The 22,541-nt window shown below is 43.7% G+C and overlaps 2 protein-coding genes across 5 annotated transcripts in view; one reads left to right on the top strand and one right to left on the bottom strand.

Annotated features, from left to right (window-relative positions):
- LOC133400103 (zinc finger protein 462-like) overlaps window positions 1-10,753 on the bottom strand; it is a 25,344-nt gene extending 14,591 nt beyond the window's left edge. The window contains exons 1-3 of the mRNA XM_061672356.1: window positions 10,085-10,753; window positions 2,305-7,065; window positions 1,904-2,166 (exon numbers count right to left, since the gene is read on the bottom strand). Coding sequence (XP_061528340.1) covers window positions 1,904-2,166; window positions 2,305-6,327 — 4,286 coding nt within the window. The 5' untranslated portion in view covers window positions 6,328-7,065; window positions 10,085-10,753. The remainder of the gene's footprint in view (window positions 1-1,903; window positions 2,167-2,304; window positions 7,066-10,084) is intronic.
- coq2 (coenzyme Q2 4-hydroxybenzoate polyprenyltransferase) lies at window positions 9,829-22,541 on the top strand. 4 transcript variants are annotated; one of them, XM_061672359.1, is made up of 10 exons: window positions 9,829-9,888; window positions 11,394-11,477; window positions 11,605-11,667; window positions 12,744-13,074; window positions 14,466-14,632; window positions 14,702-14,823; window positions 16,975-17,060; window positions 17,139-17,272; window positions 19,751-19,939; window positions 22,297-22,541. In XM_061672359.1, the coding sequence occupies exons 4-10, from the start codon at window positions 12,801-12,803 to the stop codon at window positions 22,432-22,434; spliced, it is 1,110 nt and encodes a 369-aa protein (XP_061528343.1). In that variant the 5' UTR covers window positions 9,829-9,888; window positions 11,394-11,477; window positions 11,605-11,667; window positions 12,744-12,800; the 3' UTR covers window positions 22,435-22,541. The 4 variants fall into 4 exon arrangements, with proteins under 4 accessions (XP_061528343.1, XP_061528342.1, XP_061528345.1 ...); XM_061672358.1 differs by lacking the exon at window positions 9,829-9,888 and adding an exon at window positions 10,982-11,023; XM_061672361.1 differs by lacking the exon at window positions 9,829-9,888 and having other exon boundaries at window positions 11,284-11,477; window positions 11,605-11,663.

Raw genomic sequence — 22,541 nt, 5'->3', positions numbered from 1 at the left:
AGTTGATAAATCAGCAATAATTGATTAATAAAGGTAGACTTTACACCAATTTTATCGGCCTGATCGGTATCGGCCGATAATTAGCATTTTATGCTGATCGGCTTTAATGTCATAATTCGCCGATCTGATCAATCCGCAAAAGACATTGACTCCGCGTCGCCATCGTGCACAGTATATTTGAATTCAAAAGCTATTTTATTTTTAGCCTTGTCGCGTATCTTTTGACGTAGTACTGTAAATATCTGACGGCCAATAAAGTTATTAAAAAAAAAAAATCATGTCGGTGGTGTGGGACAGACAACACGTCTGAGACAAACAAAACCTAATGCCCGGATCAGACTACAAGACAAATTTACTCTTTCAGGATTACATTATGTCAGACTACTGCAATAAAATCTTGTATTCCGATAACACCGCATCCCGTTTTTTACAATCATTCGGCTTTATCTTGTCAACTCAAATGCGACCGGATACACTCGTTACTGTGGCGACGACAACAAGAGTGGATCGCGCCAACTGTATTATAAGGACAAAATGGGGGAAAACGTGTGTTGGTGGTCACCGGTGCTCAGAACAGGAGAGGACGTTCGTTTAAGGTTTGCTTGAGGTATGTTCACATACTTTTAATACGATACGGCTCGCAAGCAGTCAACAAAAATGGTATGTAGCTTAGCAAGCTAGTGCTAGCGCTAACGGTTGTACGTAAACATGCCGCCATTCTGTCGAATCATGCTGTAAAGTTTCGGTACGGGTAAAGTAATTTATTCATTCATTTGTTCTGTCTGTCAGTGTGCCTCACTGGCATAAATAGATGAACAAAGATACATTATTTATTGTAAATATATTTTTTTTGAGCAATTAAGTACACAAGTATATACAGTAAATGAACAGGTCATTTAAATAGACACATTGCTCCATCTTGTGATCGGATCGGTGATCCGTTATCGTTTTTTTAAACTCGCTGATTGGCCCCAAAAATACTGATCGTGTAAAGCCTAAATTAAAGTAGCGAGCGACAGTTAGATCATTGTAACGGAGTAAAAGTGCCGTTACTTCTTAACAGCAGAAGCGGCGGAAGTGATTTTTCTGGTCTCGTTATCTCCTGTGACTTATCCAAAGCAGGTGCCGAGCGCACGGGCTGAACCTCAGGCCGATCCGCCGCAAAGTAATATTAAGAAATGACATCTGTGTGAGGATGTGTGGAATGGATCTAGCTCTCAGCGTTCAAGGAGTACGAAACAGCCTATGACGACCCCCCCATCCCCAGGAAAAACTCATCGGATATATATATGAGTCACGCAAATGGCCTATTTTCAGTTTAAAATGGTGAATTTTGCCGAAAGGCGACTGACTTGCATGTATGCATTGTAAATAGAAAGGTAGATGGGTAGGTAGACGGGTAAATAGAGAGGTAGATGGGTAGGAAGGTAGATGAGTAAGTCGGTACACTGGACAAAATAACCTCAAAACAAGTAAAAAGAAGTAATACAAGACATTTTGTCCCTAAAATAAGTGGACAAAACAATCTGCCAATTGAACTGGTATGAATTGACTTGATTAGATTCTTAAAATAAGATCTCTTAAAACAAGTCTTTTTGTCTTGCCGAAATTTTTTTTAAACTCAAAAACTGTCTTAAAATAAGTACAGTAAGATGTTTTCACTAGAAATAAGATATATTCACTAGGTAAGATTTTGCATTTTTGCAGTGCAACTGGGCAGGTAATGGTAGACATATGGGTAGGTATGTGGGAAAATAGGTAGGTGGGTAAGAGGGTTGGTCGGTGGGATGGCTGTTAGGTAATTTTGCTTTTTGTTTGGCTTTTATTTAACACGCCCTAACAACACCGAAGCTAGTGGCGCGTGCATTAAAGGATTACCTCTTCAAACTACTGTTTTTCTTACTTGAGCTGTGACAATGATGCTGGCAGCTTCTTGATGGCCGCCAGCGCCTCATGGCTGCGCATGTGCGTCCGCAGACCGTTGCGCGACTTGAATGTGCGCTGGCACTGGCTGCACGCATGACACTCGCTTAGTGACTCCGCATCAGTTTGCCCGTTATCAGTGGGCTTTTGAGTCATCACCACAATGCCGCTGGTCAAGGGGGAGCCTTCGTCTCGTATTGCATTAAATCCCGAAAGCCTTTCCACTGTCGTGTCCGGCGTGTTCTGAGAAAAAAACAAAAATCAAAGGTCTGAATAATAGTCTTGTGTGACATGGCCTTAAACTAAATGCTCAGATATTGTTTGGAAAATGTCCCCTTTCATTTAGACTTATTGTAATCAAATCAGAAAGTGATGACTTACCGATTTGACCATCTTCTTCCCAAGTGGCGATGCCATCTTCTTTTTGGCCTTGAGCTCAAACAAACTCTTCTCCCGGTGCTGATCAAGGTGTCGCCCCAACTTCCTGATCCCATTCAGCGTCTTGTGGCAGCGCATGCATCGGTACACGCCCGTGGCGCGACCCGCCGGGTGGATCACAGTGAAGTCCATCCGGCGATCGGCGCGGTGGACAGCACAGTAGTGGGATAGTAGAAGCTGCGGCGAATCCAAGGTCAAGTCTGGGCACTTCATGCATCTAGTCGGGGCTGTTTGCTCGGGATCTTTCAGGCTTTGCTCCAAGTCTGTAGGAAGATCCTGAGGGAGAGGTCTTTTGCGTTTATTGTACTCCTTCAACAGCCTGTCTCTAGTCTCCACATCAAGTTTGTGGGTATTATTGTAGTGATAGGTCAGGTAGCGGCGCGCCCAGGTTTTGTACTCACACATCTGGCATTGGTACAGCAATTCCTCTCCTTCTTCCGGAGGGTTTTCTGGTGGTTCTGAGATGGCTACCTCTGGAGTCGAATGTGGATTTTTGACTTTGCGAAGGTACAGCGGGGCAAAGTGTTTGAGGAAGGCAGTCTTTCCATGCCGTTTGGTGTAATGGCCTCCCAGGCGTTTCCGGATGACCGACGAATAAGAACACAGCAAGCACTTGTACACAAAGTATGACTCCCCCACTTTTTTAGGCAGTTTTCCATCAGGATTGGCATCAATCAAAGAGGTAGCCTCCAATAACGATCCCCGAGAATGAAGATCTTCAGACGCAGAATTTTCCTTTTCCCGCTTGTAAGCCCCACCGTGCCTATTGGCGCAGTGGATCGCAAGTTTCTTGAGGGACACAGAAACCCCCATACACAAGTTGCACAAGTAGCCTCGCTTGTTGTTGGTGCCCGCCTGGTAGTTGCTACTTATGATGATCTCATTCCTTTCAAACTCGTTCATCCGGACTTTAAGGTCGGGATGCATCATCTGGCAGTGTGTGGCCATGCCGTGCATACGCGAGTTGAAATAAGGGCAACGCGGACACTTATAGACTAGTCTTTTGCTCTTGGTTCCAGAGTTGTCCTTGGGTTGTGGTGGCGTATCAGGGACCTGCTCGTAGAGTGGTAAAAAGTGTTTCAGGTAGGCGTCCTGGCCGTGCTTATCCTTGTAATGGCCCCCGAGGCGTTTCTTCTTGTAGTAGAAATTGGAGCACAGGACGCAACTGTAGCGACTATCCTGAAAAGCGGCACTGTTGTGCTTTAAGCGCATGTGACGACCAAAGGCTATCTTGTTGCTGCAGCTGTGCGTGCACTGCTGACACCTGAAAAGTGTCATTTTGATTTTGTAAGAGACGCTTTTGGGAATGTTAACATGCATTTTTCTTGCCTTCGGCACGCGAGTGGCGTCCGGCGGGGTTTCGCCATGGTCCTTCTCCCGGTGTCTCCTTAGCTTCTCCCTAGTCTCATGGGTCTGCGGGCAGAGTTCACACATGTAGCCGCGGAAGTGCAATGCATCGCCCTCCTGTTCCTTCTGCTTCATTTCCCAGTTGCGCAAGTGCACCTCATCCACATACAGGCTGTCTGCTTGAGACTGGAGGGCCGAGTGCCTCATCTGGCAGTGAGTGAGGACCCCCTGATGCTTGGTGTTGACGTAGGTGCAGTACGGACACTTGAAGACATGCACGTGGGTTTCTTCATCCAGATCAACACTATGTTCGGATTCTTTAGAAGCGGTGTTGCTGTCCTCCTGGGTTGGAGACTGGTGTGATTTGTTGCGTTCCGGTGACGTACTCGGGGAATCGAGAGGGATCTGGTAGTCGTTGAAGCAGCTGAGCAGTTCCTGGTGGCCGTCTTCGTTCTTGCTGCTGCTTGCCTTGTTCCGGCTGCCCACACCGGGCACTAAGCCATTTTCCTTTAAGCACCAGGGGTGGACAGCGTGGTAATGGTCCATAATGCCTGCCACTGAGGTCCCTTGGAATGAACATGCTCGGCACGAATAAGTCCTGGTGTCACTCTGCCTAGTGATGTTGCTTTCATCCCTATCGTTCAGATGTTTTATCTGGATATTCTTTTTAACAGGAGAGCTTTTGTGGCCTTCCTTTAAGCGGGTGGTGATGAAATCCAGGCTGGACCTGCTCTCGGGGTGTTCCTTGCGGTAGTGTTTATACAACGTGGTGGATTTCTGGTGGGAAAATGGACACAATTCGCACTGGTAGCCGGATTGTACATTCCCTTGCTTGAGGTACACTTTTAAAACGCCTGAACTGGAGTGATTTCCTCGGTGGCACTTGCGTATGTGTATCCGGAAAAGACTTGGGTTGTGAGTCTTGTAAGTGCAACCCTTGCACTGGAGGCTCTTGAACTTCTGTGGGACTTGTTGTTTTTTTGCTGTCTTTTTATGTTGGGCTTCCTCGCTGACATCAGTTTTCTGCAACAGCTCCAGAATTCTAAACGTGTACGCTTGAATCTCTTTGGGTGTGGCCACCAGGCCATTGTGTCTCCTGACGTAGTGCTGGACCACCTTGGAGACAGTGCTCCGCCGGTAGTGACAAAAGTGGCAGAAAAACGTGTGCTCGTCACCCTCGTTCAAGATTGGAAGAGGCAGCAAGGGATGAAAAGACGGATCCTCTGTGTGAGATACGGATTTTCGCAACCTACTGTGAATCTTAGTCGTGTAGCCCACAATGTGTTCGCTGGTGGTCCGGAGTTTATTGTGTGTTCGAAACTGGTGGACCATTACTCCTTTGATGGTGGGATTCCCGTAGTTGCACTTATAGCAGAAATACAAATTCTCAGGACTCGCGTAAATGTTTGAAGGCGTCAATTTGCGCTTTACCTTCAATTCTTTATATTTAGCAGCAATATAATTGAGCGAGGATGTTCTAACCACCCGATTTTGGATGTACCCCTCGGCTTTATGAGTTTGTTCAGGGGTTGAATCAACTACTTTGTTTGGGTCCTCTGGGGAGTCGACTCTCTCTGTTATAAGAGCTTTTGATTTAGCTTCTAAGATCTTAACTTTGTCCTCGGTTTTCGTTTGAACTTTGGAGCTTTTTCTGACTTTCTCATGTATAGACAATTCTGACTGAGATTCTATGATCTGAACTTTGTCCCTGGTTTTCGTTTGGGCTTCGGAGCTTTCTTGAACTTTCCCTGGTATAGATGATTCTGACTTGGCTTTTGGGATCTTAACTTTGTCCTTGGTTTTCGTTTGAGCTTCGGGTCTTTCTTGAACCTTCTTGGGTATAAAAGATTCTGGCTTACCTTCAAGGATCTTAACTTTGTACTTGGTTTTTGTCTGAGCTTCTGAGCTTTCCCTGACTTTCTCAGGTATAGACGATTCCAACTTAGCTTCTAGGGTCTCAACTTTGTCCTTGGATTTTATTTGCACATCTGTGCTTGGACATTCTAGCCTCTTTTTCTGTGAAACGCCAGCCTGTCGTTTTATCTTGTCAATGGTGACAGCTTCTTCGAGGTGATTTTTTTGGTAATGGACTTGCAAGACGATGACGGACTTGTGACGAAATGGGCAGCTCTTGCATTGGTGCAAGGCTACATTGGGCTCTGTTGTTTCTAAACCGGGGGTCTTGACGGGAGACAGGTCTTCTCTGCGTTGAGTCGAAATGTATTTGAGGAACATCAATGTATTAAGTGTCTTGTCCATGGGATGCCTATCTTTGTAATGCTCTCTAAGCATTTCCAAAGCGTTGGTAGTAAAAACACAGGTGAAACATTTAAACACCAAGTTGATTTGGTGTAGTTCCAAAGTGAAAATATCCGGGGACCCAGCATGCTCGTCGCTCCAGTGCTTCCTGAGGTCATCTTCATTCAGGAACTCAACGGGGCACACCAAACATCGGAAGGTGGCACTTTGATCATTCCAGTCCTGGATGTAGTCAGAGTTGTAGCGTATGTACGGGTGGGTTTTATGGTAATGAACAGACATGTGTTTTAAGCTGCCGTCTTTGTGACTACAAGTGTTTGCAGCTGTAGGTCGAGGGGCTAACCTGCTTGTCTTCGTCATCTTCACTTACTTCGAAGGACAGCTCCTTCTTGTCTGTCAATTCTAATGTTGTCTTGTCCGCGTTGGAGGTTCTCTTGCTCTCCAAAGCAGATGCTGGAAAGATGGGGCGCGTCAAATCGGCATGGTAGAGGTGGTCCTCCCGCAAGTAAGTCATGTTGTTCGATATGTCGATTGTGGACTGGGAAGCGGCAACGTCATCTGACGTGTTGTCTGATTCATTGTCTGACATGTCTTGTTGGCTATCGGTGACTGTGAAGTAGTTGCTGATGGTGGAGGTTTGTAACATCTTTTTGTATGTTTTCAGATCCTTGGACGAGTTAAGAGCCTCTCTTGAGGTAGAAAGGAAATGTACCTCTTTACCTTCTTTTTCTTGATCATGATGGTTGGCTGACACTGCCGTTATTTCAATCTCTGGCATTTCGGTTACATCATCTTTCAAAATCTTTCCATCATCACGGTGGTTCAAAACCTCCGAGGGACTGGTTTGAAGACCGCCAAGTGGGCTTTCCGGCGTGCTTTTAGGAGAGCCTTTCTTGGCATGGTTATTCAACTCTAGATCAGAGCCGTGGACATGACTAAGGTGTTCAAACAGGAAGACCTCGGACATGAAGTTGAGTGGACAACGGCTGCACTGGAATGACTGGGTGGGCTCTTGAGGGGTGGATTCGTTGTGCATGGTGTTGTCATCAGTGTCTTCTTTTTGCATCCCGTTGTAGGAGGTCATCACAGTGACACAACCTAGGCAGTAATTTTAAAGCACACAATACAGGCATGTCATTTGGTGATAATTTTTAACATGCTGGTTATAATCAATAATTTCCCAAAGGTGTTCCATCCATCCATCCATTTTCTGAGCCGCTTCACCTCACTAGGATCGCGGGCGTGCTGGAGCCTATCCCAGCTATCATCGGGCAGGAGGAGGGGTACACCCTGAACTGGTTGCCAGCCAATCGCAGGGCACATATAAACAAACAACCATTGGCACTCACATGCACTCCTACGGGCAATTTAGAGTTGTCAATTAACCTACCATGCATGCTTTTGGGATGTGGGAGGAAACCGGAGTGCCAGGAGATAACCCACACAGGCACGGGGAGAACATGCAAACGCCACACAGGCGGGGCCGGGTATTGAACCCGGGTCCTCAGAACTGTGAAGCAGACGCTCTAACCAGTTTACCACCGTGCCACCCCAAAGGTGTTAACTATTTAATTTGTTTTCCTACTGTGGATTATTTTTAGTCATTTTATTTATTTCTATTGTGCATAGTGGCCATTATCATCAACCTAACCATTACTGCTGAAAGGCGCAATCGCGTTAATTATAGCAAATGTACACAGCGTGCCAGAGCACGGTGAGGACTTTTTATTTTACGATGTAGATAATTTCTGGTTGCTCTGTTTATTTCTATTGTGCAATGTGGTGCAGCAAGAGGAGAAATCACTGTAACTATTCTTTGTTTAAAATTCCGTTATTTGTTGAAGTTTAGATAACACACAGATATACAAAAAAAGGAAAATCAAATCCAACCCCGCACCAAACTGAACACCCCCTTCCCCACTGTGACAAAAAAGATAGTCCGTGAAACAAACGTGTACATGTAGATCTTGTGTGTGTAAATATGCCAGAATACTATACAAAGATTCATTCTTTTACCTTTGTTGATGGTTGGTTAAATAATGTCAAAAAAGGCCTCCACACCTGAAGATACCTTTGTTCAGAGCCCCTCATGATCATACATCTAATTTTGCGAAGTTTAAGATTAAATAGCACATCTTTGACCCAATAGGATACTGTAGGTGAGGCGGCCTCTTTCCATTTCAAAAGATTCAGGCGGTGTGCTAGCAAAGTTGAGAAGGCAATGATTTTCTGACCCTCGAAAGGTAATCCTAACTCCTCAGACATAACACCCGAAAATAAGAAGTGTGGATTTAATTGTAAGGTTTTTTTGACCCCATGTATAATGGAAAGCGCTTCTCGAATCCCTTCCCCTTTGCTGTATTTTGGGACAGAGCGAAAACATGTATTAAAGTGGTCTCTGACAATTTGAATCGGTCAAATGTAGGGTCAATTTGAAGATAAATACTTGCCAATCGGCTCTGTGGACCACTTGGAAGCGGATAAGAGAATGTCTCGCACACAATGAAGATGAATGAATTTTCCTCAAAACCTCAGCCCAGTCTGCTTCACTGATGCTAATTTGAAGAACCTCTTTAACATTCGACTTGTAAGAGCAAACTAAGTAGTAATTACCTTTTTCTTGGTTGCATAAAAACACAAGTTGTCAATTACATTATCGGAAGGTCTATCTGGGAATCCCTGATGGAGCCTGAAACAAATTGCCTTACATCCAAGTAAATTTAAAAAAATAATAAATTAGCGGCATGATAAATTATATATATTTAACAGACAGCTGGTGGAAAGAAGCAAACATTTTCAATAAAGAGGTCTCTAAAAAGGGCAGCTGGATGACTGGTTAGCACATCTGCCTCGCAGTTCTAATCCAGCCTTGCCTGTGTGGAGTTTGCATGTTCTCCCCATGCCTGCATGGGGTTTCTCTAGGTACTCCGGTTTCCTCCCACATGTCAAAAACATGCATGATAGGTTAATTGAAGACTCTAAATTTCCCTTAGGTGTGAATGTGAGTGCTAACGGTTGTTTGTTTCCATGTGCCCTGCGATTGACGGGCGACCAAATCAGGGTGTACCCTACCTCTCGCCCGAAAACAGTTGGGATTGGCTTCAGCACGCCTGCGACCCAAGTGAGGACAAGCGGTATGGAAAATGGATGGCTGCATGGTCTCTAAAAATTCAGCCCCTGTCATCATAACACATGAAAAGTAGAATCCTGCATTGAAGCAGGGAAAATGTTTTTGCTACTGTTGGACTCGACAAGCTCACGTTTTGAAGATCAAAATTGAATTGCATGTAGATGTTAACAGAAGTACAAACAATGACACGTGCCTGAACGAATGTGCCATGGACCTTTTTATGACGGTGGATTATTTGTAGTTGCTCTGCTATACTACCATTTGATGAATTTCCAAGGAACGATCGCACTACAGTAATTGTGGGACATCTACAACGCGTGACGCAGACTTATGGACTGCAGAATATTTCTAGTGGTTGTTTATTTCTATTGTACAAGGTGCCACCCTTACTCTGAGCATCATCCAGCCGGCCAATACAAAATCGTACCATTGTAAATTTGGGACCCTCAGATTGGGTAAACTATGGTCTAAGGAACCACAATATGAAGTCTTGCTACATGCACATTACGGCAAATCGCTCTCGCTCAACTAACGAGTCCAAAACGTTTTTTCCATGCTTGTCATGCCCTACTTTTAAATAACACCCGTGGCAAACCCCATCTTGTCTCGTCGTGACTTCAATAAAAGGTGTTAAGTGAACCCACAGTAGCCACAGTAACCACAAGTGAAAGCCAATTGAACACATCACAACAACGCATGCAAGTGTGGAGCAGGCTGGCATGCGCGTTTAGCATATTGGCTGGAACGATAGGAGAAGCATGAAGTCGTCAATACAATATATCGGAGGCACGGTAATAAAATGCTTTGATATGCATTTAATAGTCAATGCAGAGCCACTATGTTGACCTACAACAATAGCAAAAGTGACTATAAAGTGGGCAAGTAGAACTTCCAACCGAGGCGGGCTGTGTTTAAATGGAAGACCGAGGCCGTAACGTTATAAAGGAACACACTTCAGTGCTCCGTGAATAAACTACACATGCTCACCTGGAAATGGTCCAGGGTTCGAGGTTTATACTGCGGCGCCTCGAATAGAAGACCTTCCTAAAGCTGCACACATTTCCGCCATTTTTCGAGCGAGCGATGACCGACCATCGCGTGCCGCAAGACAGCTTCCGGTCAAGCTCTTGGCTCCTTCGCAGTAAAAGGCCTTTTCCACTAGTCGTCGCCGCACAGTTTTGTTACACCAAAGCGCCTGCTATCCTTTATACTGAAGGCACCCGGTCGGAAGTTGTGCTATCACAATGCACATAATCGTCACAATCCTTTTTAGATTTTAATGTGAAAAGCGGGGTTAATCCTTTGACAAAACGTCTTTCGTCAATATTCTTAAAAATAACAGAAAACAAGTGTACAAAATGTACAAAAATCGCAAATTTTGTTGACTATTAATTCCACCTCGTATCAATCCATTGTCGACAGTGCCCCCAGTGGAAGGCATTCAGCGTCGTGCAAGTGTTCTTTAAATATCGATTTATTACCCATTCCGACAGGAACCGACGAAGTCACACAAACATCAGCGGTAATGTGTAAAAATGTCCCCTTAATCGTTTTCTCAACACTTATACGAAAAAAATATTGTGTCTATTTGTTTTAAACTTGGTATTTCGTCTACTTTGTCTCCATTATGACTTTTTTTCCGTTACACGTCCATGGTGACGCTTTGATTTTTGCCCGGAGCTATTTCAGAACGGACTACCCCAAAGCGAAAGCGATCACAGAGCTGAAGAGGTAGCTACGACACGCCCCTTTTGATCTGCGTGCCTATAATAACGCTAAGCTAGGGAGGTCAAAGAAGTCATCGTATTCCATTTGTGTGGCCGGCAGGAAAACCAAAAGGCCAAGGATGCCAACAAATTGTACTGCAGACGGTTGCGCACAACGCCGTACAATCGCAACGAGGGTAGACTGGGATAACGTTCACGGGTACAGGGAATTGTTCTGACTAAATAAATAATTTAAAAAAAGAAACGTCTCTATTGATAGAATACGTTTTGGTTTTGCCCCAAATAAGTAAACCTCGTGAACATATATTGAGAATTGAGCAAGTTATTTCTTAATTTAAATGTTCATGAATTGTCTTTGATCGCAACGTCGACCTTTGCAATATGGCCGGTTTGTAGGCACGTTGATTAATCGGGTTGCTAACATTAATTAGCTACTCTTCATATCTATGTAAGCGACGTCAAAGTTAATTTATGACAATTAGCTCCAAATATGATTTTTACACTTACCCGAAGTCCTTTTGTATGTTAATTTATTTTAAAATTGTCATGACTTGTCTTCTGTTTGACAGCCCAGTGCAAAAATTGTTTCCGTACGAATCCATTTTGGAACGGATCAGCCAACAAGCAAGCGACCAGTGACACAAACGTGAAAGGTAGTTTATGAGTTTGACGCCTACATTTTGCTTTTGTCATCTATCGATATCTATTTGTTTGGTTCTTTTAACTTGTAATGTCTCTGAACTCACTCCGACTGTTTCACGTCAAAATGACACTGTACAGGGATCCTCGATTTACGACGTAGTCCCGGTTCTGTAAAGGAGACGAAGTAACCCGAGTCAGTACGTAAGTCGGAACCCTAAACGAATTGACATTAACGCTTCACACACTTTTAACTAATTAAAACATTTTTAAAAAACATTATAAACGTATTTGATCACACAAAAAAACATTGGAATCGTCAAATGCATCTCAAATATTGTACGTGTTGTAGAATATGCGTGTTAGATATGTCTTTAATATGCCTGGTGCATTGCGCGTAATGTGGAGCAGTTTGCGTGTGTCTGAGCGTGAACTGTGGCTTACAGCTGCTCCTGCTTGGGTGTGCTCATATCTGTTCCAGCCACCCAAAAAATACCAACAAAAATGATAACGACAAGTTTTAAATAAGAAAGACAGCACTCTACAGTATACAGTATAAACAGCTTGAAGCTTCTTTTAAAGAATTGTTCACTATCTGCCAAACTGCTGCTTGTTCTATTGGTTGCTGCCACTATTTAGTGCTCGTAACTAAAAAAAAAAAAAAAAAAAAAAAAATCAAACTAGGTACGGCTTGTATCTAGAAAGGTCGGGTCACTTGTAAGACGACAAATCACTGTATTCTCTAAAAATTCATTAAAAAATGACCGCTTAAAGAACTTGTGAGAACAAGCCATCCATCCATTTTCTATACCGCTTATCCTCACTAGGGTCGCGGGCGTGCTGGAGCCTATCCCAGCTATCTTCGGGCGAGAGGTGGGGTACACCCTGAACTGGTTTCCAGCCAATCGCAGGGCACATAGAAACAAACAACCATTCGCACTCACATTCACACCTACAGGAAATTTAGACCCTTCAATCAACCTATCACGCATATTTTTGGGATGTGGGAGGAAATCGGAGTACCTCGCGAAAACCCATGCAGGCACGGGGAGAACATGCAAACATGGGGGGCGGGGCCGGGATTTGAGCAACGGTCCTCAGAATTGTGAGGCAGATGCGCTAACCAATCGGTCAATTGTTACAAGCACACACAGAACAGTTAAAAAATACACAAAAAAACAAAACTGTGATTCTGCTGTAACAAAGACATTGGCTGCTCTTGCATATCTATTAGTCAATGTGTTTGTGTGTGTGTGTGTGTGTGTGTTATTCTGTCATAGGCCTATTGATGGAGCCAAACAGTGAATGAGACACCCCCCTATCCCCGGAGACCCACCATGCTCTCAACCAAACTCACCTGCTGGGATACTCTGACTGCCCTCAGGAGGTTCCACTGGCGTCCTGGCTGCCTGTCCGGCCTCTATACGCTCCCCCACGGGAAAGAGCCAGGGTTCGACACGTTCCGTGTGCGTCCCGGCGTCCACAGAAATATCCGGTCATTAGTTGGTCATGGAAGGCGAACATTCAGCGTGTCCGCAGCAGCGATAGTGAACGCAGCTCCGGGGCCCGTCCAGCCATATCTTCGCTTGATGAGACTGGACAAACCAATAGGTGTGTATTTTAACTCTTCACTGGTCACAATATTAGGTACATAATCAGTTGAGATCTAATAGTTCTGAGTGGTGATGTGTCTGTTGAGTGCAGAGACCTTTTATTAGGAAAGTAACCTTTTGTGTTAACTTAAGTATAAGTGGACGATGTTACTTACTAAGGCAGTAGATAAAAAAAAAAAAAAGAAAAGTCTTCTTTTCCTTCCGGCTAGTACCTTTAGGGGTCACCACAGTGTGTCATCCTTTTCCATGTAAGCCTATTTCCTGCATCCTCCTCTCGAACACCAACTGCCCCTCATGTCTTCCCTCACGACATCCATCCACCTTCTCTTTGGTCTTCCTCTGGCTCTCTTGCCTGGCAGCTCCCTCCTTATCACCCTTCTACCAATATACCCACTATTTCTTCTCTGGACGTGTCAAAACCATCGAAGTCTGCTCGCTCTAACTTTGTCTCCAAAACATCGAACCTTGGCCGTCCCTCTGATGAGCTCATTTCTAATTTTATCCAACCTGGTCACTCCGAAAGCGAACCTCAACATCTTCATTTCCGTCCGCCACCTCCAGCTCTGCTTCCTGTTGTCTCTTCTGTGCCACTGTCTCTAATCCGTACATCATGGCTGGCCCCACCACTGTTTTATAAACTTTGCCCTTCATCCTAGCAGAGACTCTTCTGTCACATAACATAAAAAAAAGAAAAGTAATAGTGATAATTAGGGAACAGTGACAGTTAAATATAATGAAAGACACCGATGGTTGCTGTCTAATGTAAAGCATGGTGTGGCAAAATTTGATCTTGATGATTTTTTGAGACACAAAGTTGTAATATTACAAGAATAAAGAAAAATTTTTTTTTTCTGGAAACGTCATATTCTGTCAAGGGGGGATTACATTTGCACCCCCAAAATCAGTGTACTTTTGCATTTAAAAAATATATATATAAATGTGTGTGTGTGGGTATATATATATATATATATATATATATATATATATATATATACATTTTTTTTTTTTTGTTGTTGTTGAAATGTTTATGTGAGGAAAAAGTCATACTCTCACTCAAATATGTTCCTAAGTTTTATTTTTCAAGAAGAAAATGCAGACACTCAGTTTGGCTGGATTATATCACCTGATATTGCCATAGCCTTGTTGTTTTCTTCGGAAAATATTTTTTTTCGAGGGAAATATTTGTTTTTCAAGGGAAAATTCTATATTATAAATATTTATTTATTATCCTATAAAACGTCACAATTTGAAGAAAAAAATATTTTTTTCTTAAAGGAAAAACGTCATACTTTTGAGAAAAACATGTATTGTTTAACCCCTAGGCACTAAGTCGTTATCTTTATTCCCCAAATGTTGTACTTGATTGACTGACCCTTTGTGCATGGTAAGGCACGTGGCTGCTGTACCTTCCGTGCACGTGGAGCATCGCCCTGGCCGCCGAGCCGGGCTCCCTTCCGGACTTGGGGATGTTGGCCCTGTTCGGTACGGGCGCCGTGCTGATGCGAGGCGCCGGGTGCACCATCAACGACATGTGGGACAAAGACTTTGACAAGAAGGTGCTGTCACGTCCTCGTTTTTAAATCGACCTCACACCACACGCTGTTCTGATCCATTTTGCCATGCAGGTGAGCCGGACAGCCTCGAGGCCCATCGCGTGTGGGGACGTTTCTCGTCTACAGGCTCTGCTGTTCTTGGGAGGACAGCTGTCGCTCTCTCTCGGTGTGCTTGTCTGCCTCAACTATTACAGGTAGCTACTGATAACTCCTGCGTACGTTAGTGTAGGAGTAAAAATGTAAAGTAAAATACACAAGATGGAACCCAATGTATTTTTTATTTTTTTATTTCGGATAAAAGTGCAGATGTTCAATTTTATAGAGTGCTGTAATCCAAGTAATCCATACATACAAAGAAAGAACAAATAAAATCAGAAATTAAGTTGTGTGTAATAATGTAAAATGACACAGGGAAAAACTATTGAACACATGATGAAAGGGAGGTGCCAATAGGCATGGAAAGACAAGAAAACACCTAAAATCTATCAATTATCAAACAGTAACCCAGCCCCTTGTCAGTGCAAATGAATATCAGCTGGTTCAGTCCTAATTGATGGCCTACAAAAAGGTCTCATTGCCAAGGTGTGGGTCAAGACACCTCTCATGATGGGTAAAAGCAGCTGACTCAAGACCAGTAATTGTTGCAAAACATAACGATGGCATTGGTTACAGGTGCATATCTAAGGTTCAGCATGTTCAAGTGAGCACGGTTGGGGCCAAAATACGCAAGCGGAAAGCCAATCATACCACCATACATTTGCCTTGATCAGGTGCCCCTCGCACGATTTCTGACAGAGGAGTGCAAGACTAATCAGAAGAGTTGTCCAAGAGCCAATGACCCCCTGTGGAGAGCTTTAAAAAACCTGGAATTAGCAGGTGCTGTTGTCACAAGGAAAACGGTGAGTAATGCACTCTGCTGCCATGGCCTGTATGCAAGCTCACCATGTATGACCCCATTGCTGGAAAAAAAAAAAGCATGTCCAATCTCGTTAAAGGTTTGCTGAACAACATTTGGACAAGCCAGTTAAATACTGGGAGAGTATAGTCTGGTCGGATGAGAGCAAAATTGAACTGTTTGGATGCCATAATGCACACCACGTTTGGAGGAGAAATGCCACTGCACATCACCCTAAAAACACCATACCAACAGTGAAATTCGGAGGTGGGAACATGATGGTGTGGGCCTGATTTTCACCAAATGGTACTGGTAAACTTCACATTATTGAAGGAAGGAGGAATGGGCAAATGTACAGAGACATTCTTGACAAAAATCTGCTGCCATCTATGAGGGTGATGAAAATTATACGAGGGTGGACATTTCAGCAGGGTAATGATCCAAAACATATTGCCAAGGAAACTCTCAATTGGTTTCAAAGAAAAAAAATAAAGCTGCTAGAATGGCCCAATCTATGGAAGGAACTGCAACTCAAGGTCCATAAAAGAAGCCCACAGAACCTTCAAGATTTGAAGGCTGCTTGTGTGGAGGAATGGGCCAAAATCACACCAGCGCAATGCATGCAACTAGTTTCTCCATACAGGAGGCGCCTTGAAGCTGTCATTGCAAACAAAGGCTTTTGTACAAAGTATTAAATAAATACCAGCTGGCGTGTTCAATACTTTCTCCCTATGTCATTTCACATTATGACACAACTTAATTTCTGATCTTATTTGATGATGACGTGTTAAATGCTCATTTCAGCTGGTGTATATGCCGGTGGTTCCTTGAGATACGAGTGACTCGACTTTTGATTTTTTTCTAGATATGAGCAGTCACTCACCCGATTATTTGCTTTAGCTTGAGTATAATTTTTTTTAGATACAAGCGCTAAATGGTGGCAGTGAACTCAACTCATTTCACAACGAGCAGCAGTTTGTCAGTTAATGAAAAATTCTTCAAAAAAAAAGAGGCTTCAGGCTGTTTATTGCCACTCTCAGGTAAAATTTACTGGACAACTAAACCAATAGAATTACATGTGTATTTAACTAAACCACGTAACTTTGCCTTTCATGAAACTCTGCTAGCCTTTTGCTAACACACAATGAAAAACGCCATAGATAAGAAAACTAGCATCGATGTTGCGATAGTTAAACCGATGGCTGTTAATCGATTAATTTGTTTAATCAAATTAATCACAGGCTTATTTTCAGTGTGGTACAAATACTTCTCTGTAGTCATGATTATTAAGTTTTGGTTTATGGCTTAAATCCATAATAATGATAATACCAATAATGACTATCAAAAACCCAGTATCTCTGGAATGTTTTGTGTTTTTACTGTTTTTACTTTAATGTGTTTTTACTTTTTTGTAATCTTATGTTTTGTGTTTATTTTTACGTATTTTCAGCATTGCTCTGGGCGCCGCCTCCTTGTCTCTTGTGGTCACGTACCCACTGATGAAGAGGCTCACTTATTGGCCTCAGCTGGTGCTCGGTAAGAAATGTTTTTGTATTGTTTTGTTTTGTTGTCACAATTTGATTCCTCTAGTCTAAATTTGTTGTTTGTGTTGAGGTCTGGCCTTCAACTGGGGGGCACTCCTGGGCTGGGCTGCTGTCCGAGGTGCCTGCGATTGGTCCGTGTGTCTACCCCTTTACTTCTCCGGAGTCATGTGGACGCTCATCTACGATACCATTTACGCACATCAGGTGAGGCTCTGGAAATAAACATTGTACCAAAATGTAATAGATTCTTCAATGATACACGTAGCAACCCTCACTGGGAAAATTCAACTTTGTTCACGTAGGATTTTCGCTGAATAAAATACAACTGTTCTTGTGAATATGGGACAATTTTCATAAAAAAATTACTTTTGCAAAAAAATAACTAATTTCATTTAACAAATTTTCTCAAAATACGTTTCTCAAAAGAAGTATGACTTGTAATATTACAACTTTTCCTTGACAGAAGGACTTATTTTTCTCAAGATGATGTAATTTCTTGAAAGTAGTCATTTTTCCTCAAAAATGTTTTTACTCTTTCTCGAAAAACTTTACTCTGGTATTATTAAAGATGATCTTGATAAAATATTTTTTCTTCTAAACACAAAACATTTTTCTCAAGAAAACAAATTTTTTTTAACCTGAAAAATAGTACTTTGTTTCAATTTTATTGTCTAAAGAATATGACTTTTTACATATACAGTAGAACCTCAGGTTAAGAACTTAACTGGCTCCGTGACTCCATTTGTAACCCGAAACGTTCTTAACCCGAGGTAATGTTTCCTATTAAAATGAATGGAAATGCAATTAATCCATTTCAGCCCCAAAATTTAATTATACTTCCCTTTTTTTTATCAGTGTATGGTTACAAATAAATATAGTGTAATATAGAAATAGGTGAAAACACACTGAGATATATATATATATATATGTATATATATATTATACACACATTTTTACACACACACATAGTGGGTGCGGAAAGTATTCAAAGACCCTAAAACTGTTCAGTCTTTTTTATATTGCAGCCATTTGCTAAAATAATTTAAGTTAATTTTTTCCCATTAATGTACACACAACACCCCATATTGACAGAAAAAAAAAACAGAATCGTTGAAATGTTTGCAGATTTATTAAAAAACTGAAATATCACACAGCCATAAGTATTCAGACCCTTTGCTCAGTATTTAGTAGAAGCACCCTTTTGAGCTCAGACAGCCATGAGTCTTTTTGGGAGTGATACAACCAGTTTTTCACACTTGTATTTGGGGATCATCTGCCGATCCTCTCCAGTTCTGTCAGGTTGGATTGTGAACGTTGTTGGGTAGCCTTTTTCAGGTCTTTACAGAGAATGCTCAATTGGGTTTAAGTCAGGCCTCTGGCTGGGCCATTCAAAAACAGTCACAGAGTTGTTCTGAAGCCACACCTTCGTTATTTTAGCTGTGTGCTTAGGGTCATTCTCTTTTTTGAAGGTGAACCTTCGGGCCAGTCTGAGGTTCTGATCTCTCTGGATAAGGTTTTCATCCAGGATATCCCTGTACTTGCCCGCATTAATCTTTTCTTCGATTGCAACCCTTCTCCCTGTCCCTGCAGCTGAAAAACACACCCACAGCATGATGCTGCCACCACCATGCTTCACTGTTGGGACTGTATTGGACAGGTGATGAGCAGTGCCTGGTTTTCTCCACACATACCGCTTAGAATTAAGGCCAACAATTTCTAAATTGGTTTCATCAGACCAGAGAATCTTATTTCTCACCATCTTGGAGTCTTTCAGGTGTTTTTTTAGCAAGCTCCATGCGGGCTTTCATGTGTCTTGCACTGAGGAGAGGCTTCCATCGAACTACTCTGCCATAAAACCCCGACTGATGGAGGGCTGCAGTGATGGTTGACTTTCTAGAACTTCCTCCCATCTCCTGACTGCATCTCTGGAGCCCAGCCACAGTAATCTTTGGGTTCTTCTTTGCCTCTCACCAAGGCTCTTCTCCCCCGATTCCTCAGTTTGGCCGGACGGCCTGCAGGGCAGAAAACCAACATTGAATGCCCGTGACCTTCGATTCCCTCAGGCGGCACTGCATCAAAAACCGACATCAATGTGCAAAGGACATCACCGCATGGGCCCAGGAATTGGAAAGAGAGAGAGAGAGAGAGAGAGAGTGAGAGAGAGAGAGATAGAGAGAGAGAGAGAGAGAGAGATACACACATATACACACGCACGCACTTTCTCAAATATAGGACTTTTTCTCAATAATATTTTTGAAAACTTTATTCTTGTAACTAAAAATAGGACTTATTCTTTAAAAAACATTATTCTTGGTAGATTTACTTTTTTCTAAAAACAAAAAAAATAGACTGGAAAACTTTTTCTCTAAAATATTTATTCTCATTCTCACTTTTTATCCCCCGAAAAATACGACTTTCTCTGAAGATTGCGACTTTAAAAAAATACATTTAAAAAAAAAAATATATATATATATTTGTCACTTCTTCTAGATTCCTTCTAAATAACTTATACAGCTTCTTCCCACAAATTTCATTTTTAGCTTATATGTATCATCTAATTTCTTTCTGACAAGCTAAATCTAGAAAAACACATAATAAAGCCAATGTATGATTGTTATTATTATTATTATTATCGTAATATGATCAGACAAACCCAGAGTCCAAGACGTCTGTGTGGTTTAGGACAAGGAGGATGACATCAAGGTGGGCGTCAAGTCGACGGCGCTCAGATTTGGCGAGCAGACCAAACCTTGGCTGAGCGTCTTCACGGGGGCCATGATGGCTGGCCTGTTTGCGGTGGGGGTCCACGCCGAGCAGACCCTCCCGTACTACGCTGCCCTCTCTGCCGTCACACTTCACCTAGTGCACCAGGTGAGCGTCCGTCCACTACCTCACAACACTGTTTCACTTTATTCACATATAAAATTGAAAAAATATATTTTATTGAAATGAATTGAAATGCCATTGATCCATTCCAACCCCCCCAAAAAGACAACCATTTTCTTTTTTTAATTTTTTTTTTTTTTTTTCTTTTTTCTTTTTCATATGTTTTTAGTATCCCTCCTTGAGCCGTCACCTTGTCGTGGTAGAGGAGTTCGTTTGTCCCAATGATCCTAGGAGCTAAGTTGTCTGGGGCTTCACACCCCTGGTAGGGTCACCCAGGGCAAACTGGTCCTAGGTGAAGGACCAGACAAAGCAGGGCTCCAAAAACCCCTTTGACAAACAAAATAAATGGACATATGTTTCCCTTGCCCGGACGCGGGTCACTGGGGCCCCCCTCTGGAGCTAGGCCTGGAGGTGTGGCTCGAAGGCGAATGCCTGGTGGGCAGGCCTGCACCCGTGGGGCCTGGCCGGGCACAGCCCGAAAGGGTAACGTGGGTCCCCCTTCCCGTGGGCTCACCACCTGCGGGAGGGACCATAGGGGTCGGGTGCAGTGTGAGCTGGGCGGTGGCCGAAGGCGGTGGCCGAAGGCGGGGACCATGGCGATCCGATCCCCGGCTACAGAAACTTTCTCTAGGGACGTGGAATGTCACCCCTCTGGCAGGGAAGGAGCCTGAGCTGGTGTCTGAGGTCAAGAAGTTCCGACTCAATATAGTCGGGCATGCCTCCACACACGGCTTGGGCTCTGGTACCAGTCCTCTGGAGAGGGGTAGAACGCTCTTCCACTCTGGAGTTGCCCATGGTGAGAGGCGCCGAGCAGGTGTGGGTATACTTACTGCCCATGGCTCGGCGCCTGTACATTGGGGTTCACCCCGGTGGGGGGGACGGGTCCTGACTGTTGTTTGTGCCTATGCGCCAAACAGCAGTTCAGAGTACCCACCCTTTTTGGAGTCCTCGGAGGGGGTGCTGGGGACTCCATCGTTCTGCTGGGGGACTTCAACGCTCACGTGGACAATGACAGTGAGATCTGGAAGGGCGTGATTGGGAGGCGCGGCCCCCCCGATCAGAACCCGAGAGGAGTTCTGTTATTGGACTTCTGTGCTCATCACGGATTGTCCATAACAAACACCATGTTCATGCATAAGGGTGTCCACACGTGCACTTGGCACCAGGACACCATAGGTTGCCGTTCGATGATCGACTTTGTGGTCGTGTCATCGGACTTGCGGCCGCATGTCTTGGACACTCGGGTGAAGAGAGTGGCGGAGCTGTCAACTGATCACCACCTGGTGGTGAGTTGGCTCCGATGGTGGGGGAAGATGCCGGTCCGACCTGGCAGTCCCAAACGTATTGTGAGGCTCTGCTGGGAACGTCTGGCAGAATCCCCTGTCAGAAGGAATTTCAATTCCCACATCCGGAAGAACTTTACCTACGTCTCGGGAGTGGCGGGGGACCATGTTCGGGCATCTGTTTAGGATGCCTCTCTGGTGAGGTGTTCCGGGGAGGTCCCACCAGGAAGAGATCCTGGGGACGACGCAGGACACACTGGAGAGACTCCATCTCTTGGCTTGCCTGGGAACGCCTCGGGATCCCCACGGAACAGCTGGAGGAAGTGGCTGGGGAGAGGGTACTCTGGGCATCCCTGCTAAAGCTACTGCCCCTCTAACCCGACCTCGGATAAGTGGAAGAAAATGGATGGATGTTTTTAGTAAAGCAAAATGTCACTACATTGGAACAAAAAATAAGACAAGGGAAAAGAGAATGTAAATAAATAAAGTGGTTTTATAAAGCTTAGAGCATCAGCCTCACAGTTCTTAGGACCTGGGTTCAATCCCCGGCCCCGCCTGTGTGGAGTTTGGATGTTCTCCCCGTGCCTGCATGGGTTTTCTCCGGGCACTGCGGTTTTCTCCCACATCCCAAAAACATGCATTAATTAGAGACTCCATATTGCCCGTAGGTGTGAATGTGAGTGCGAATGGTTGTTTGTTTGTATGTGCCTTGCGATTGGCTGGCAACCAGTTCAGGGTGTACCCAGCCTCCTGTCCGATGATAGCTGGGATAGGCTCCAGCACGCCCGCGACCCTAGTGAGGAGAAGCGGCAAAGAAAATGGATGGATGGTTTTATAAAGCGTAATTACGAGCTGGGAAAATGGCCAGAAGTTGAGTTTTTCAGCGAATAAGGGAGGATATGTTCACCCCACCAAATTCTGCGGATTGAATGTGCGGGGGAACGCGGCACCTTGATGGCTCAAATGTTTTTCCCCTTCACTCAAGCAGCATGTGGCTTAAGTTTGCTCGTAAGTTGGGGCACTTATAAGTCAAGGTACCACTGTATCTCTTTTCCATAGATTTCCACTGTGGACATGGACAAGCCAGAGGACTGCTGGAAGAAGTTTGTATCCAACAAAAACTTGGGACTCTTGCTACTTTTAGGAATCATCGCTGGTAACCTGTGCAAAGAAAGACTAGAGAAAATAGCAATATAAGGACTGGTAATGATCGCATAGATTTTTAATTTTACTTTGTATCTTGGCTCTGTAATAGGAATCCACATAAAATGCATACAATAAAGAACATGGATTTCTTTATCGAA

The sequence above is a fragment of the Phycodurus eques genome, chromosome 3, assembly GCF_024500275.1.
Source record: "Phycodurus eques isolate BA_2022a chromosome 3, UOR_Pequ_1.1, whole genome shotgun sequence".
Taxonomy (NCBI): domain Eukaryota; kingdom Metazoa; phylum Chordata; class Actinopteri; order Syngnathiformes; family Syngnathidae; genus Phycodurus; species Phycodurus eques.
The sequence above is the reverse complement of the archived record's forward strand: the minus strand, read 5'-3'. Positions and strand labels throughout refer to the sequence as shown.